A 19103-nucleotide genomic window follows, 5' to 3' on the forward strand; every position below is an offset into this window, starting at 1 on the left:
AGTTGGAGTATTGGCTCCGTTGCTGACAACAGATAGCGACTTGTCATGCGATTTGACACTGCCAAAACGCATGACAAATCACACCAGTGTGAACCAGGGCTGCCCAATAAATGGTATTGGTATAAGGATTTAAAATCAATCTATAATTGCCATTTTCTCATTTTAAAAAATGCTATTTTCCTGGCAGTCACACTGATTCTGTATCTAGCATGTTTAGTATTCGGAAAGGACAGCCTCCATATTCCAGGTCACATTTCCAGGGACCAAGTTCTTCTAAGCTGGCATAGGTGTGGGAATTTAGGCACACCTGGACACTATAGAGCACTGCTTTCTAATTATGTCTATGAATGAGTATAGAAGAAAGAATAAAAGTCCCGTCCTTAGAGCGCTCTTTCTTCTACAATTGCTTTCACCGGAAGTTACCAGGCATTTCCTCTCCTTATTCTGCAGGCAGCACAGAGGCTTCCCAGTGACGTCGTTCTGTGCGCCTACTGAAGGAAGGACCCCGGCGCAGGTTGTCCCGGGAAGGACAGCGACATGTTTGGGTCATTAGCGGTCCGTGGTTTGAGACTGACCTGGAAAGCTGGGGTCATTCGTGTGGTGAGGAGCGGGGGAGAGTGTACGGGGGGCATGGAGATCATTGTCATTTCCTTCACTGATGGCTTTGTCTGCTATTAACCCCTAATAGCCAGCAGCCAGTGCAGTATCCTAGACAGTCCTGTGACATATACAAGCACACTGCATGTAGGTGTCATCGTACTGTATGTCCTTCACACTGCTGACATAAATACAATGGTGCCCTCATGGTTGGCCTGTTGTTTTTGGTACATGATTCATGGTTGTCTTTTATCTCTTTTATTATCTAAAGTTTAACTAAACGTTTCTTTTTAGTTTTGTACAGAGTGGAGAGGGATTAGAACCCCTGTCAGGTTTGTGTTGCTGTCTGTGCCTCTCTTAGGTTGGTCCTGTTTACCATTATCATCAAAAGTCAAAGTAAGAGAAAATCACAAATTTTGGGTTGTCACCAGAAATAGTAATAGAGGTGAAATCTTCCCGTGGGGACACTGGTGACTCCCCAGGATTCCCGTACTTTGGAGGGTTTTTAGTTCACTTCCTGTTTTGGCTATGGGACAGGAAGTGAAGGGAAAGCTCCCCAATGGGACACAGATGGTCAAAAAAGCCTAACAGGGGTTATAACCCTCCCTTTCTCCAGCCAAAATGAAAAATGTTTTGCCTTTTAGTTCTTCTTTAATCTACTTATCTAGAACAAGGCTGTGCATACCAGGGGATCCACAATAAACTAGAAGTGACCTAATTACCTAGAACAAGGTTGTGCATATAAGGGGACCCCCAATAAACTAGAAATGACCTATTTACCTAGAACAAGCTTGTGCATATCAGGGGAGCCCCCCAAAAACTAGAAATGACCTAGAACAAGGCTGTGCATATCAGGGGACCCTCAATAAATAAAAATGACCTGTGCATATCAGGAAAGCTCCAACCTAATTACCCAGAACAAGGCTGTGCATATCAAGGGACCCCCAAAAACTAGAAGTGACCTAATTACCTAGAACAAGGCTGTGCATATAAGGGGACCCCCAATAAACTAGAAGTGACCTATTTATCTAGAACAAGGTTGTGCATATCAGGGGAGCCCAATAAACTAGAAATGACCTAGAACAAGGCTGTGCATATCAGGAGACCCCCAATAAATAAAAATGACCTGTGCATATCCGGAAAGCTCCAATAAGCTAGATGTGACCTAATTACCCAGAACAAGGCTGTGCATATCAAGGGACCCCCAAAAAACTAAAAGTGACCTAATTACCTAGAACAAAGCTGTGCATACCAGGGGAGCCCCAATAAACTAGAAGTGACCCAATTACCAAGAACAAGGCTGTGCATTTCAGGGGCACCCCAAATAACTAGAAGTGACCTAATTACCTAGAACAAGGCTGTGCTTACCGGGGAGCCCCAATAAACTAGAAGTGACTTAATTACCTAGAACAAAGCTGTGCATACCAGGGGAGCCCCAATAAACTAGAAGTGACCTAATTACCCAGAACAAGGCTGTGTATATCGGGTGCCCCAAATAACTAGAAGTGACCTAATTACCTAGAACAAGGCTGTGCATATCAGGGGACCCCCAATAAACTAGAAATGACCTAGAACAAGGCTGTGCCCAATAAATATAAATGACCTGTGCATATCAGGAAAGCTCCAATAAGCTAGATGTGACCTAATTACCCAGAACAAAGCTGTGTATTTCAAGGGACCCCCCTCCCCCGCAAAAAAAAAATACTAGAAGTGACCTTATTACCTAGAACAAGGCTGTGCATACCAGGGGAGCCCTAATAAACTAGAAGTGACCTAATTACCCAGAACAAGGTTGTGCATATCAGGGGACTCCCAATAAACTAGAAGTGACCTAATTACCTAGAACAAGGCTGTGCGCATAAGGGGAGCCCCAATAAACTAGAAGTGGCCTAATTACCTAGAACAAGGTTGTGCATATCAGGGGAGCCCCAATAAACTAGAAATGACCTAGAACAAGGCTGTGCATATCGATGACAGGTTGTCAGCAGGATAGCTATTCATGGCTGTTCACACAGCCTGGGGTGATCACTGCTGGGTGCCCTTTACACTGCAGGTGTCAAAAACAGTAGCAGGAATCAGCAGATTCCTGCTACTGCCTTTCACACTGTGGCAGAACATTCGTGTGAATCTAGCCTATGGCTAGACATACACATGGAAGATTTTTCATGTTCAGCCTTGTGATTGCTCCATTCACATCACACAGAACAGATGGAGGAATCCTCCAGTGTTGGCTATTTTATTTAGATAGCCAAATAACCCATGGCTGTGTGAATACCCAAACAGTGACTACATCTGGTTGGATGCAGTCACTGTTCTGCCGCCAGTTTATCACCCAGCTCCTTAAAAGTTTTAATGATCTTTTATTGAGCTGGGCTGTGCCAACAGGGCCATCCACAGCTCAAAGTTTTGGAGATTTAGCAGGAAGCTGCTGGTATTGGAACCATCTATGGCCAGCTTTAACCCTTTTACAATAACATACATGCAGTGCCCAGGAAGTGGGCTTTAAACCTGGGCCTCATATATGCATTCTAGTGTTTGTGAGTGGAGCGCACTTCCAACACAGAGACAGGACTATGTGTGACAGCCCTGGGTCTCCAACTAACAATCGGGACCTGGGAGAACCGAATCCCAATCACGTGAACTCTGTGATAGCCTCTGATTGGCTATCACAGGGATCATTCAAACTGTAGCCTGCCCCTGAGTTGTTTTTCCTCACTGAAGAGGATAAACAACACACTTTCCCTTCAGTTAGGAGGAAAACATACATTCTATCTTCCTTCTCCCTAAAGGACATGTCTGCAAGCAAAGAATTTGTTAAAGGGGAGAAAAAAATAAATAAAAGTTTAACTCCTGAAATGCTTGCCCTAGCTCAGTGAGTGTAGGTATTTGTATTAGTGACAGTATGTCAGTTAGTGGCCGTGTGTCATTGGGACAGTTAGTCAGTTGGGCTACATTCACACTGGCAATTAGGGCAATTGTGAATTGTAGCGGCACTTCTGCCTGCGGCTCTCAGTGGGTAGCTGCGGCCACCAGCCCTGTTCAGTAAGACCGGTCCCTGGTGTCCCCAAGACCGGTCCCCAATTGTCAAAGTGAATGTAGCCTTCGTGAAAATGAAACCCAAATATTTACTCCTGTACAGCCTATGGACTCTTCCCTTGTGAGCTGCTAGCAATCACCTCTGTGTTCTCACATGTATAAACCAGTGCAAAATCAATCAAATGGCATTGTGCTGCTTTGGCTAAATGACTCTTCTAATAAACCATAAAGTAATCTCTACTCAACAATAAGCAAATATGCCTCAAAAACGCTATAGTAAACAGTGAAATGCTTAGTAGTACATATAGTGCTCCACCCAAAACTGATAATGTGAATAACACTCCAAAATGAATAAAATATGCAGTAATACAATATAGTCCTCAATATAATATAAATACAAACAGATAGTAAAAATGTACAATATAAAATGGTGCTCCATCCAAAACTAGTGGTTTGTGATATAAACAAGAGTCCATATACAGGTGAAACTCGAAAAATTAGAATATCGTGCAAAAGTTCATTTATTTCAGTAAGCAACTTAAAAGGTGAAACTAATATATGAGATAGACTCATTACATGCAAAGCAAGATAGTTCAAGCCGTGATTTGTCATAATTGTGATGATTATGGCTTACAGCTCATGAAAACCCCAAATACACAATCTCAGAAAATTTGAATATTGTGAAAAGGTGCAATATTCTAGGCTCAAAGTTTCCCACTCTAATCAGCTAATTAAGCCATAACACCTGCAAAGGGTTCTTGAGCCTTTAAGTGGTCTCTCAGTCTGGTTCAGTAGGAATCACAATCATGGGAAAGACTGCTGACCTGACAGTTGTGCAGAAAACCATCATTGACACCCTCCATAAGGAGGGAAAGCCTCAAAAGGTAATTGCAAAACAAGTTGGATATTCCCAAAGTGCTGTATCAAAGGACATTAATAGAAAGTTATGTGGAAGGGAAAAGTGTGGAAGAAAAAGGTGCAGCAGGGATGACCGCAGCCTGGAGAGGATTGTCAGGAAAAGGCCATTCAAAAGTGTTGGGACTTTCACAAGGAGTGGACTGAGGCTGGAGTCAGTGCATCAAGAGCCACCACACACAGACAGATCCTGGACAGGGGCTTCAAATGTCGTATTCTTCTTGTAAAGCCGCTACTGAACAACAAACAACGTCAGCAGCGTCTTACCTGGGCTAAAGAAAAACAGACCTGGTCTGTTGCTCAGTGGTCCAAAGTCCTCTTTTCTGATGAGAGCAACTTTTCCATCTCATTTGGAAACCAAGGACCCAGAGTATGGAGGAAGAATGGAGAGGCACACACTGCAAGATGCATGAAGTCCAGTGTGAAGTTTCCACAGTCTGTGTTGATTTGGGGAGCCATGTCATCTGCTGGTGTTGGTCCACTGTGCTTCATTAAGTCCAGGGTCAACGCAGCCGTCTACCAGGAGATTTTGGAGCACTTCATGCTTCCTTCCGCAGACGAGCTTTATGGGGATGCTGACTTCATTTTCCAGCAGGACTTGGAACCTGCCCACACTGCCAAAAGCACCAAAACCTGGTTCAATGACCGTGGGATTACTGTGCTTGATTGGTCAGCAAACTCGCCTGACCTGAACCCCATAGAGCAGTGGTTCTCAACCTTTCTAATGCCGCGACCCCTTAATACAGTTCCTCATGTTGTGGTGACCCCCAACCATAAAATAATTTTTGTTGCTACTTCATAACTGTAATTTTGCAGTGGGAGGAGTAGTGCCACGTCATTGGTGTCAGTGGGAGGAATAGTGTCCCATCACTGATGTCAATGGGCGGAATAGTGCCCCATCATTGGTATCCGTGGTAGGAATAGTGCCCCATCATTGGTGTCAGTGGTAGGAATAGTGCCCCATCATTGGTGTCAGTGGGAGGAATAGTGCCCCATCATAGGTGTCAGTGGGGGGAATAGTGTCCCATCATTGGTGTCAGTGGGAGGAATAGTGCCCCATCATTGGTGTCAGTGGGAGGAATAGTGCCCCATCATTGGTGTCAGTGGGAGGAATAGTGCCCCATCATAGGTGTCAGTGGGAGGAATAGTGCCCCATCATAGGTGTCAGTGGGAGGAATAGTGCCCCATCATAGGTGTCAGTGGGAGGAATAGTGCCCCATCATAGGTGTCAGTGGGGGGAATAGTGCCCCATCATTGGTGTCAGTGGTAGGAATAGTGCCCCATCATTGGTGTCAGTGGTAGGAATAGTGCCCCATCATTGGTGTCAGTGGGAGGAATAGTGCCCCATCATAGGTGTCAGTGGGGGGAATAGTGCCCCATCATTGGTGTCAGTGGGGGGAATAGTGCCCCATCATTGGTGTCAGTGGGAGGAATAGTGCCCCATCATTGGTGTCAGTGGGAGGAATAGTGCCCCATCATAGGTGTCAGTGGGAGGAATAGTGCCCCATCATAGGTGTCAGTGGGAGGAATAGTGCCCCATCATAGGTGTCAGTGGGGGGAATAGTGCCCCATCATTGGTGTCAGTGGGAGGAATAGTACCCCATCATTGGTGTCAGTGGGAGGAATAGTGCCCCATCGTTGGTATTAGTGGGAGGAATAGTGCCCCATCGTTGGTGTCAGTGGGGGGAGGAATAGTGCCCCATCGTTGGTGTCAGTGGGGGGAGGAATAGTGCCCCATCGTTGGTGTCAGTGGGGGGAGGAATAGTGCCCCATCGTTGGTGTCAGTGGGGGGAGGAATAGTGCCCCATCGTTGGTGTCAGTGGGGGGAGGAATAGTGCCCCATCGTTGGTGTCAGTGGGGGGAGGAATAGTGCCCCATCGTTGGTGTCAGTGGGGGGAGGAATAGTGCCCCATCGTTGGTGTCAGTGGGGGGAGGAATAGTGCCCCATCGTTGGAGTCAGTGGGGGGAGGAATAGTGCCCCATCGTTGGTGTCAGTGGGGGGAGGAATAGTGCCCCATCGTTGGTGTCAGTGGGGGGAGGAATAGTGCCCCATCGTTGGTGTCAGTGGGGGGAGGAATAGTGCCCCATCGTTGGTGTCAGTGGGGGGAGGAATAGTACCCCATCGTTGGTGTCAGTGGGGGGAGGAATAGTGCCCCATCGTTGGTGTCAGTGGGGGGAGGAATAGTGCCCCATCGTTGGTGTCAGTGGGGGGAGGAATAGTGCCCCATCGTTGGTGTCAGTGGGGGGAGGAATAGTGCCCCATCGTTGGTGTCAGTGGGGGGAGGAATAGTGCCCCATCGTTGGTGTCAGTGGGGGGAGGAATAGTGCCCCATCGTTGGTGTCAGTGGGGGGAGGAATAGTGCCCCATCGTTGGTGTCAGTGGGGGGAGGAATAGTGCCCCATCGTTGGTGTCAGTGGGGGGAGGAATAGTGCCCCATCGTTGGTATCAGTGGGAGGAATAGTGCCCCCATCATTGGTGTCAGTGGGAGGAATAGTGCCCCATCATTGGTATCAGGGGGAGCAATAGTGCCCCATCGTTGGTATCAGTGAGAAGTATAGTGCCCCATCGTTGGTGTCAGTGGGAGGAATAGTGCCCCATCGTTGGTGTCAGTGGGAGGAATAGTGCCCCATCGTTGGTGTCAGTGGGAGGAATAGTGCCCCATCGTTGGTGTCAGGGGGAGCAATAGTGCCCCAACATTGGTGTCAGTGGGAGAAATAGTGCCCCATCGTTGGTGTCAGTGGGGGGAGGAATAGTGCCCCATCGTTGGTGTCAGTGGGGGGAGGAATAGTGCCCCATCGTTGGTGTCAGTGGGGGGAGGAATAGTGCCCCATCGTTGGAGTCAGTGGGGGGAGGAATAGTACCCCATCATTGGTATTAGTGACACCAATGATGGGGCACTATTCCGCCCACTGACACCAATGATACTTACCTTGCTGACCCCTGCTCCAGCCTGGGCTCGCTCCCTCCCTCTCCTATGCTACAGACTCTTACCGGTCAGATGTCTTCCTTCTCCGGGTCGCTCGATCTTCGCGGTGCCGCTCGGCTCCTCCTTTCCAAGCTCCACCTCCTCGCCGGTGATTGGCCACCTGTGTGCCTCTCCTGAGCTACAGTTCCGGCGGCCAATCACCGACGAGGAAGGATTGATCCCGGGGGTGTGTCCAGATGACAGGGACGGCATGTCATCCCACCCACACCTGGAGACGGATAGAGGAGCGGCGTCTCGGTTCCTAAGGCCATCGGAAATATGTGTTTTCCGATGGTCTTAGGCGACCCCTGGGAAAGTGTTGTTTGACCCCCAGGTTGAGAACCGCTGCCATAGAGAATCTATGGGGCATTGCCAAGAGAAAGATGAGAGACATGAGATCAAACAATACAGAAGAGCTGAAGGCCACTATTGAAGCATCCTGGTCTTCCATAACACCTCAGCAGTGCCACAGGCTGATAGCTTCCATGCCACGCCGCATTGAGGCAGTAATTGCTGCAAAAGGGGCCCAAACCAAGTACTGAGTGCATATGCATGCTTATACTTTTCAGAGGTCCGATATTGTTCTATGTACAATCCTTGTTTTATTGATTGCATGTAATATTCTAATTTTCTGAGATTGTGTATTTGGGGTTTTCATGAGCTGTAAGCCATAATCATCACAATTATGACAAATCACGGCTTGAACTATCTTACTTTGCATGTAATGAGTCTATCTCATATATTAGTTTCACCTTTTAAGTTGCTTACTGAAATAAATGAACTTTTGCACGATATTCTAATTTTTCGAGTTTCACCTGTATATACAGTGCTTAGCATAAATGAGTACACCCCTTTTGAAAAATAAGATTTTAATCAATATCTAAATGAACAAAAGAACAATTTCCAAAATTTTGACAAAACTGAATTTTATAGAACATTTATTTAGCTCATTACGTGAAAGTAAGTTTAATATAACTTAGATTACAAAATCGACAGTTTTACACAAAATTAAATAAAAACAAATTGAATGAGCGCAACTAAATTAATAAAGTAAAAAAGTAAGGATAATACTAAATTGGCAAGCCGCTAGCATAAAAGGTATTCCTCAGCACCTCAGTAACAGATCTAAAACATAGAATATGCAGCGCTAAATGTTATGTGAAACTATGATAAATGAAAATGATATAGTCCCAAATGAAAAGTCCTCAAAGACAGAAGTAATATATATCAAAAGTGCTCCATGCAGTGATCAGAAAAGTCCACGAGGTGGGTAAACTGGTCAAGTGAAGAAAATAAAAAATCCTTGTAGTAATGGTTATATAATGCGCTTACCAGAACTACATACAAAATACGCATTGTATGTATATACTCTGTAAAGGACATCAGGGTCTGGTCACTCGTATGCTGTCATCAGAGCGCCCTAGCAGACTCCCAGAGATGCTGACAAGACACACTCCCGGTCCGCCTCAGGACTCACCAATGGGTCACCAATGGGTCCACCGTCGCTCAGACTCCAGATGCCGATCCACCTTAAGGAGGCTCGTGCAATAACAAGCCAGGGAGGCAAGATAGTGCTGATAGTGTAATATAGCCTTTATTGAGTAAAATCCAAAAAAGGGATCCCTCAATGTGACGCTGACCTTGCTGAATTTACTTGTTGGATGCATAAGGATTGACTACAGGATACCATACTTTGAGTGAGTGTCCCTTTTTTGGATTTTACTCAATAAAGGCTATATTACACTATCAGCACTATCTTGCCTCCCTGGCTTGTTATTGCACGAGCCTCCTTAAGGTGGATCGGCATCTGGAGTCTGAGCGACGGTGGACCCATTGGTGACCCATTGGTGAGTCCTGAGGCGGACCGGGAGTGTGTCTTGTCAGCATCTCTGGGAGTCTGCTAGGGCGCTCTGATGACAGCATACCAGTGACCAGACCCTGATGTCCTTTACAGAGTATATACATACAATGCGTATTTTGTATGTAGTTCTGGTAAGCGCATTATATAACCATTACTACAAGGATTTTTTATTTTCTTCACTTGACCAGTTTACCCACCTCGTGGACTTTTCTGATCACTGCATGGAGCACTTTTGATATATATTACTTCTGTCTTTGAGGACTTTTCATTTGGGACTATATCATTTTCATTTATCATAGTTTCACATAACATTTAGCGCTGCATATTCTATGTTTTACACAAAATTAGTTGCTGCAAAAATGAATAGATCCCACAACAAAAACTACTACATCTAGTATTTTGTATGACTTCCATGATTTGTAAGAACAGCACCAAGTCTTCTAGACCTGGAATGAACAAGTTGGCGACATATTACAACAGCTATCTTTTTCCATTCTTCAATAACGAGGTCTTCAATAATGACCTCTTTTAGAGCCTGGATGCTGGATGGAGAGTGATGCTCAACTTGTTTCTTCAGAATTCCCCATAGGTGTTCGATTGTGTTCAGATCAGGAGACATACTTGGCCACTGAATCACTTTCACTCTGTTCTTCTTCAGAAATGCAACAGTGGCCTTAGATGTGTGTTTTGGATCATTATCCTGTTGCAAAAGTGCACGACGACCAAGGGCACATATTGATGTAGCATTACTCTTTCAATATAGACATCCGTGAATTCATGATACTATCAATGAAATGCAGCTTCCCTACATCAGCAGCACTCATGCAGCCCCGCGGAAGGACACTGCCACCACCATGTTTCACTGTAGGCACCATGCGTTTTTGTTTGTACTTCTTTGCGATTTGTGAAGCCATCAGTTCCAAAAACATTTATCTTGGTCTCATCACTCCAGAGTACAGAATCCTAGTAGTCTTCTTTTTAAGCATGTTCCCTGGCAATTTTTAGGCTGGCTTTTTTGTGCATGGGCTTTAGAAGAGGCTTCCTTCGTGGATGACACCCAGGCATGCCATTCCTCTGCAGTGTACACCAGATTGTGTCACGAGAATTTATCACCCAAGTTTGGCTTTCTACTTCTTTAGCTTTAGCAGTGAACTTGCATGTCGATTTTCTTCAACCCTTTTCATCAGAAGATGCTACTGTCGAGGTGTTAACGTCTGTGGGCGGCCTGGACAACTCTGTGAGATGGTTTCAGTTCCATCTCTATTAGATTTTTGTATCACTTTTGCTACAGTATTCTGACTGATAAGTAAAGCTTTGCTGATCTTCTTGTACCCTTCACCTTTCTTGTGTAAAGAAATTGTTTTCTTTCTCAGGCCTTGTGACATTTCTCTTCCATGTGGTGCAATTGCTGACAGCATGAAGTGGGAAGGGTTTTTTTTTATAAGTAGTGCCCTTTTATAACCAATTTCTGCTGGACACCTGTTTAGTGAATAATTAGACTCACCTGTAGTTGAATTCTTGTTAATTAGGATTTTGTTGTCTAAAATTTTAGCTTTGTTCCTAAAGGTGGGAATACACAATTAGAAAATCGATTGATCGGTCATCTGACAACCGAGAGGCGTTCGTTCGTTGGTCAAAATTGTGGCCCACATTAACCAATCTAAAAAAATCATCGGGCAATATGTGGTGTTGACGTCTTCCGTACAAGTGGAAGTGATGCAGTGTGCGTGTGACCTTGTAGCCACACCCTTCCAGCCAGAACGAGCGATTTACACAATTAACAGCAATGAGTATAATATCGTTTATTACATTAACTATATACATAGTGATACATAAAATATAATATGCAGAATTCTGGTTTCATTATCTCATTAGGCCAATCTACTTTTAACATTTGGATTTTTCGTTCGTGTTTACGAAGATTCCTTGGACATAAACATCCGAGTCATCTTCTGTTTCCGCGCATGCGTGATAGTGCTTGATAGATTTTTTTTTGTACGACCGTCAAACCACTGCATAGAAAATCAGCCGTTCGTATGCAAAACAACATTTTTCACTGTTGTTCAACTGGATTTTATCATTCACAATATCATTATCGGTTGCAAACTTCCTGCTCATCAATGAGAGAAAATCGTTTGATCAGTGGTTCTGCAAAAATTTTTGTACGATTTTCTTATCTTGTGTACGGGGCATTTGACTTACTTTGGGGTGTATTCATTTTTGCAACATGGTCATGAATGAATTTGTTAGGAAAAATACTTTTTTGTGTGCGCAAATTAACAAATCTTGTTTGCAGTCAATGTCCTGCATTTGTGGGAGTATTTTGTAGTATAGTGTCCCATAGAAAATGTTGGTTCTGAAAGGAAAGTAAAGCTTTTCTGACAAATCTGTTGGGGTGTACTAATTTATGGTGAGCACTGTATCTGTGAAAAAAAAACGTGAATGCCTCAAAGCAAGTGCTTTACTCAAAATAGCTATTCCATATTTGCTCCACTGCTTGTGTGGTGAGCTTCTTACCTGGTATGGTGGAGCTGTGAGGGATATAGGTCTAAAGCACCTTTTTCCACTTCTAGGGGAATAATCACGGACAGCCTTTTTTCTCAATGCAGGATTCTCTTAGTGTGTGCTCCTTTAAGGATATCATCTCCAGCCATTTCACTTGGGGATAAACGAAAACTCCCATAGTGCTGTATTAAATGCTTCCAATTAGGGATGCACCGAAATTTCAGTGGTTGAAATGTTTCGGCCGAAAATACCTCTTTTGGCTATCGGCCGATATGAAAAAAGGCACAGATAAAGGTGCCGAAAAAACCCTGGCCGCCACTTGGTAATTCTCAGCCTTACTTGAGAAACCATCAACCGATTCTGGCACTGGGCATAGAGATTAGTGAATGAAAGATGGCCTCCACTCATCTCTATGCCCTTGGAGGACTGGAGCGATGTCCTTTCTGGTTCCAGCCATATTTTTTTTTTTTTTTAAAGCACTAGATCAATGCTTTTTTTTTTTTTTTTTTTTTTTTTTTTTTATCCAATGCTTTACATTGCAGAGGAGATATGTGGGGTCTTAATATCTCACCATAAAGAGGCCCTTTCACTAATTATTTCTATCACAAGGGATGCATGTATTTCTTATGATAAGAATGCTTGAGGTGATTGTAGCCGTATTAGTGCACTTGCGATAGAAACAATTCAGTACTGCCCATGATACTTTTTTTTATTTGCACTAACATACAAATTTGAGTACAAGCTTTCGGGGAGTGTCCCCTTTTTCAAGGTCCAAGCAGTACTGTTACAAAGTTTCAGCAGAATGTTAGAAGATATATGGGGATTGAGGAAAAAAGAAAAAAAGCAGAAAGAAACACAAGCCTAAGGTTAGCCTAGAGATAAGACACAGCAAAGCAAAGCAAAGCAAAGACTGGGGGGGGGGGGGGGGGGAGAACAACACTCACAGAGGGAGTCATAAAAATGTTGGATAATGATTGAGGAATCCCATGTCCAAATTAAGGCCATTATCTCTTGTGTCAAATAGAATTATCATTCTTAGTTCAAACGTTTTTCTTTCCTGAATAGTTTTGAAATTTCCTTTAAGAACTAAAACATTGAGGTCTTCCGTAATGTGGTCTGGTTGTGCGAAATGGTGTCCCACAAGTGTGCAAAGGTCATCTTCTTTATGTTCCTTGATGGTATGTCTGTGCAGATTCATCCTTGTTTGCAGATTCATCCTTGTTTGCAACTTCTGTCCTGTTTCGCCAACATGATATCCTTTGCTACACTTTCTGCACTGGATAAGGTACACAACATTACTAGAGGTGCAGCTGAATGATCCGGAGATACTGAAGATCCCTTTTGAGTGTTTGACACTTTGTGATGGATTGATTTGGTTGCACAGTTTGCAGCGTTTTTTATTGCAGGGTTTGCATCCTTTATTTGTGACCTCATAATCAGAAGGAAGTTTCCTACTGATTAGTTTATTTCTGAGGTTGGGGGTTGTCTGAAGGCCAGTATTGGGGGTTGCTGGAATATTTCTTTCAGAGTTCCATCCTCATACAGCTGCACCTCCAGTAATGTTGTGTACCTTCCTCATACAGCTGCACCTCCAGTAATGTTGTGTACCTTCCTCATACAGCTGCACCTCCAGTAATATTGTGTACCTTATCCAGTGCAGAAAGTGTAGCAAAGGATCTTATGTTGGCGAAACAGGACAGAAGTTGCAAACAAGGATGAATCTGCACAGACATACCATCAAGGAACATAAAGAAGATGACCTTTGTAATTTATGATTTCGTGTTTCAAGTTTTATCATATTCGGAATGTTTACTAGACTCTTGTTCGGACAGATTTCAGTGAGTTATTCCTAAAAATTACGGGTCTATAATAAAAAAAATACATATTTCCATGCAAAATAATGGTACCGCTTTCAGCACCAAAAATCTGAAATAATCATGCCGCCAGGGAGGTTAAGTGGATTTTTTTTGTTGCTGGGCAGAATAAAAATGCAAAACTTTGCAAAAACGTACTACCATGCATTTCGGTGGCTTCTCCATTGAACTCTATTGTAGCAAAAATGCTACTTTTTGTTTTTAAATAAGTCCGTGACTCTTTCTAAAAGCGCAGCAGTTCAAAAAAGCATAGATGTGAACATGTTCCATAGGAAACCATGATAAATCGACTGTAGTGCGTTTCTGCAAAAAGCACTAAAAACGCATTGGTGTGAACGAAGCCTAATGCAGGGCATACATGGTTCATTTATCGGCTGATTTATTTCGGCCGAAAAATGAAACATCGTTCTTTAAACCGATGTTGCAACCAATGATTGCGAAAATTGGCCGTTTTTCACAAATTTTCCAGCATGACCGATTAAACGAAATGAGGAGGAACCGCGAAAATCGGCCGATGTCATTGCCCCACTAACAGTGCGAAAATCGGCCGATTATTCTTTCGGACGAAAATTCGGCCAATAAACGAACAGTCTATGGCCTGCATTAGTGCTTTTATAAGAAATATCTGTTGATATTTTGAGGGTTTTTTTTCTTTGTATCTGTTGGTCAGTTTTCTATTTTTCCATGATATATAATGCAGTAGATTACAGCTTTTGTTTTAAATATCAATAGGTTATTAATATTATTTTAATTATTATCATGATCTTGACCTTTTTTTTTTTCTTTGCTTTTAATTGAATATCTTGTGAATAGTCTCAGTTTCATATCAGCTCAAAGCATGGGATTCAGTATGGCAACTTGGCATACTTGCTGGGGGAAAGAACATCCAAACGATTTGGACCAAACAGTAAGGTCGTAACAGTTGACGGTAACTTGGCCTCCGGCAAAGGAAAACTTGCACAAGAACTAGCACAAAGGCTCGGTAAGTCAATTCATTGTGTTATTAAAACGTAACCTTGCCCTTTTTTTATCTTTTATTTCTCATTTGTGGAAGAGTGAAAGTGATTCTGTCACTTAAAATAATAAAGCTTCTAGAAGTTATGAAGTGATAACACTTAAAGGTGCATGTATCATTTTTAATTTCCAGCTTTATGCCCGAATGCTTGGTCGTTCTGAAAGGGCAAAGCTTTTTACTGAACTCCTTTAAATAACGTTAAAATTATCTAAAATGTCAAAGAAAGGGATACCAGTGCAGCCTCTGTTTTAGGACCATGAAGCCTCTGCAGCACTGTTAATGTCAGCTCTTCCCTCTGTTAGTGTGCTGCTGGGAGACAGTGACGGCAGGTTCTGTCTTGGATTGTGACCATGGACCAGCAAACACTCCCTATAAAGGTGGAGCATTCAACATTCATTAAAAATAAAATGGAAAAATATAATCTCAACTTGTTGCAAACTACCCTGCCAAGGCATACAACAACCCTATGCAGGGGACTCGAAAAGAGATAACATCTTAGCATTCCCACAACCCACCCTCCAGCAGACATGGATATACAGAATGCTCTATAGCGGAGCACTAGCATAGTACCAGAGGAAAAATGAGGAGGATGAAGAGAAGGAAAGAAAGAGAAGTGGGGGAGAAAGAGTTAGAAAGTCTATCTGATAGCCAACTTCTCTTGTGCTCACACTGCAATCAATCAGGAGGTTGGATGTATTTATTTATCACAGGTACTTGTATAGAGCCATCAGTTTATGCAATGCTTTACATGTTTGTGTGTGTGTATGTATGTATGTATGTGTATATATATATATATATATATATATATATATGTATGTATATGTATGTATGTATATGTATGTATGTGTATATATATATATATATATATATATGTGTATGTGTATATATATATATGTGTGTGTATATATATATATATATGTATGTATGTGTATATATATATATTATATACATTTACATCTGTCCCTAACCCTCAAGGAGCGTACAATCTAAGGTTCCTAACTCACATTCATACATACACATACTAGGGGCAATTTAGACGTATTTGATCCAAGGATCCCAAACATGGTCAAACCTAGAGGATCTATCTTTCAATATGCTGACCAGTTTTTCATTTAGCATGATTCACATCAATGTACGTTTCATAACCGCTAAATCTACTACTGGTTTCTTCCAGGTGGTTGCTATAGCGATTTGCCACAAGAAACATAAAATAGATAAGGGACTGAGTGTGTTTGGGAACATTAGCGGCAGGCTTATTGAGGAGAGCCACTCTGGGTTTTTTCACTATACTCGCCATGGTCACAGTATAAATCCGTTTGTGAACTCTCGCCCAAAACCGATGAACTTTAGTACAGGTTCACCAGTTGTGAAACCTACTGCGCTGGCTTCACCCCCTAAAGCACAAAGGGGAAGTTCCCTGGTACTAGAGATGCACCGGGTCCAGCACTGGGTACCACCTGGACAGTACTTTTGTAACGGGCCTCTGCCAAGCTGGCATTCATAATATTGTATGAGCGAGGAGACCAAGACCACCAATCAGCCAAGTCAAGTTCCTCCCCCAAGTCCCGTTCACAAGCTAGCATGTAGGACAATTTTCCAGCCATAAGGTTTTTTAACTTAAAGCAGAGTTCCACCTGAGAAAAAAAAAAGTCAGCAGCTACAAAAACTGTAGCTGCTGGCTTTTAAAATACGGACACTTACCTGTCCCTCGGTCCAGCGGTGTCCTCACCACGGTGGGTTTCACCAACTGTCTTCTCTCCCAGGCTCCGGCATCTTCAGCGTGGGTATCCGGCTGTGACAGCTTGCGACTTCACAGCTGGGTGCCCACTGCACATGTGTGAGAAGCACTGCCCTTTGTGAATGGCCCCGTAGTCTTCTGGCACCTGTCACGTGTCCCAGAAGACTACGGGGGGGAGGACGACTTCCGCTTCCGATCGCCTAGGCGATCACAGTGGAAGTGGGAGCGGGTACCTGTCAAATTCGGGTACCCCCCCCCCCCCCCCCGCTCCCCAAAGGTGTCAATCCTTAATGGGTAGCGGGGGACAAGGGCTTAAAGCGGAACTTCCCCTTTTGGGTGGAGCTTCACTTTAATATATTCTATGTGTGTCCACACACTAGTGTGGCTCGGCCCCGCCCCTTGCTCTTTCCTAATTGCCTCACTGGCTGTGATTGACATAAGTATGGGGGAGGAATGCTGCATGCAGGTTTTTTAGAATAGAATGCATGAAGGTAAAAAACCTTGAGCATTTACAACCACTCTTACAATAGGTGAAAAGAAATCTCTGTAAAGTAATCATTTTGCCCTCTTAGACCATTCTCACTTATGTATTCTAATTTCCCTGTTCTGGTGACAGGTGACTAAGAGGTGTTTTTATCCCCCCCCCCCCCCCCCCCCACACTGTGGCAAAAATTATCTTCCTTTGTGAGCTTTTGTTCCTTTCACTTGTTGCTGTTTATAATGGTTGATACATTTTCTCCTTTTTCCTCTCCTGATCTCATTCTGTTCTTGTCTTCATCCAACCATTTTCTCTTTCTGAATCTAAGTAAAAAATTAGTGGTTCACCGAAGTAAAAGCTCTAGACCGAAACTGAGAATTCAGGATGCACTTGGCCAAAAACCAAAATGGGCAGTTTTTTGAAAAATAAATGTTTTATATATAATTGTATTATTTTCAACTTTTTCATTAATATCATGAATTTAAAAGAATATAAATTTAAAAAAAATTAAATCCAGTAACTTAAAATAACTTTTATTGAAAGTAACACAAAAATTGGACAGAAAATAAAATTAAAAAATATAAAATGAAAAACTTAAATGGCGGTCTTTTTGCATTGAAGTCAATGGGACACGATTTTGCAATGTCAATTTTTTTTTTTTAATTGGCAAAATCCTGATAACCCTACTTTCGGCCGGTGCATCACTAGTAAAAATACTAATGCACAGAAACAATTAGAATTCAAATCTCATAAAAGTCGTCTTATTATGGTTCATTGTATCATTTGGTAAAAAACTTATTGATACCTTGGTTTATAAAGCAATATTGATAGGTGTGTGCTCTGTGAATGTTTGTAAATAGAATTGGAAAAATATAGAAAATTGCCAGTAAACATTTAAATGTAAATGCATTGTAATTCCAGGTATACACAAGTCATTTTTCCAGCTGTTCCAATCAGCAAAATGATAGAACAAATAAAGAGAACCTACCAAGAATGGTTTTTGTATTTATAAGTATATTTTTATGACAGGGATGTTGACATGTCCCCTTGGTCCGTTTTGCGATCAAAAGCTGGCTGAAAGTAATTGAAATTGCTAGAAAATTGCCTTGTGTGTACCCAGCATGAGAAGTACAGCGTAATGAATTTGTTCAAAAGTGTGACACTTTAGTCCACTGGATGATGAGCAAACGCTGGTATTGGTTATTTGGATTTGAGGTGCGTCTTGCAAGTGTTGCATTATAGGTTTATTCTTTTCTACAGGTATGAAATATTTCCCTGAAGCAAATCAGTTTTATCTAGACAATACTATTACTGATGGAAAATTTGCTGGCCTTTGCAGCCTGGAGAAGTTTTATGAAGACCCAAAGAGCACCAATGGAAATTCATACCGCCTACAGAACTGGATGTTCGGCATGCGCATGATTCAATATGCAGACGCTTTAGAACATCTTCTACGCACAGGTATAATAAAGCATGCAATTCAAGGGGAAAAAACAAGTATTTTCTGAGCCAAGAGTCTTAATTCCTAGCAAAAAAATTATTTATGAAATCAGAAAATTTAATTAGGAATTAATGGCAGTTCAAGTGCAACACGTTTGAAGCATGTTTCCAAAATGCGTGACAGCGCGCATTTTCTGTGCATTTGCTGTGTATTCGCAAATGCACAGATGTGAATGGAGCCTCATTGTTCTTGTGTAAACACACCAATTTCACTTTCAGGCCCCATTCATACCTAGTGTAGTGGGAGTACACGTTTTGGCTTGGTTTTCCCGCCACATAGATTTCCCTCTGCATAGATTTTATTGGGTTGCCCTACATGCAGCAGAGTAGCTCATGGTAATTTTTGGCATGTTGCAGTTTGCACTTTACATCTAACATCAACAATGGTAAATCTAAAGGAGATTGTACAATCAGATTGTATAGTGTATGGCGAGCTTTACAAACTTTCAGGGACACAACTTCTCCTGTTTTCCAGGCATTTTATTATGTTAAAAGCTTCAATTACACTCACGATGAAAAGATTTCACAGCCAACTCTAGCATATACCGCATGGAAATAACAATTGGTTAGCTCCGGTCTTAAACTGACAACAGCAGCTCACCCATACATTTACATAAT

At 42.7% G+C, this 19103-nt stretch overlaps 1 protein-coding gene across 1 annotated transcript in view; it reads left to right on the plus strand.

Moving 5' to 3' along the window:
* The first annotated feature begins 449 nt into the window (after positions 1 to 449).
* NDUFA10 (NADH:ubiquinone oxidoreductase subunit A10) overlaps positions 450 to 19103 on the plus strand; it is a 33867-nt gene continuing 15213 nt past the window's right edge. Inside the window, exons 1-3 of the mRNA XM_089680894.1 lie at positions 450 to 600; positions 14568 to 14736; positions 18246 to 18446. Of these exons, the coding sequence (XP_089537020.1) occupies positions 538 to 600; positions 14568 to 14736; positions 18246 to 18446 (433 nt within the window). The 5' untranslated portion in view covers positions 450 to 537. The remainder of the gene's footprint in view (positions 601 to 14567; positions 14737 to 18245; positions 18447 to 19103) is intronic.

Source organism: Staurois parvus, unplaced genomic scaffold (genome assembly GCF_062004578.1).
Source record: "Staurois parvus isolate SC_StPar_1 unplaced genomic scaffold, SC_StPar_1.0 ptg000251l, whole genome shotgun sequence".
Lineage (NCBI taxonomy): Eukaryota > Metazoa > Chordata > Amphibia > Anura > Ranidae > Staurois > Staurois parvus.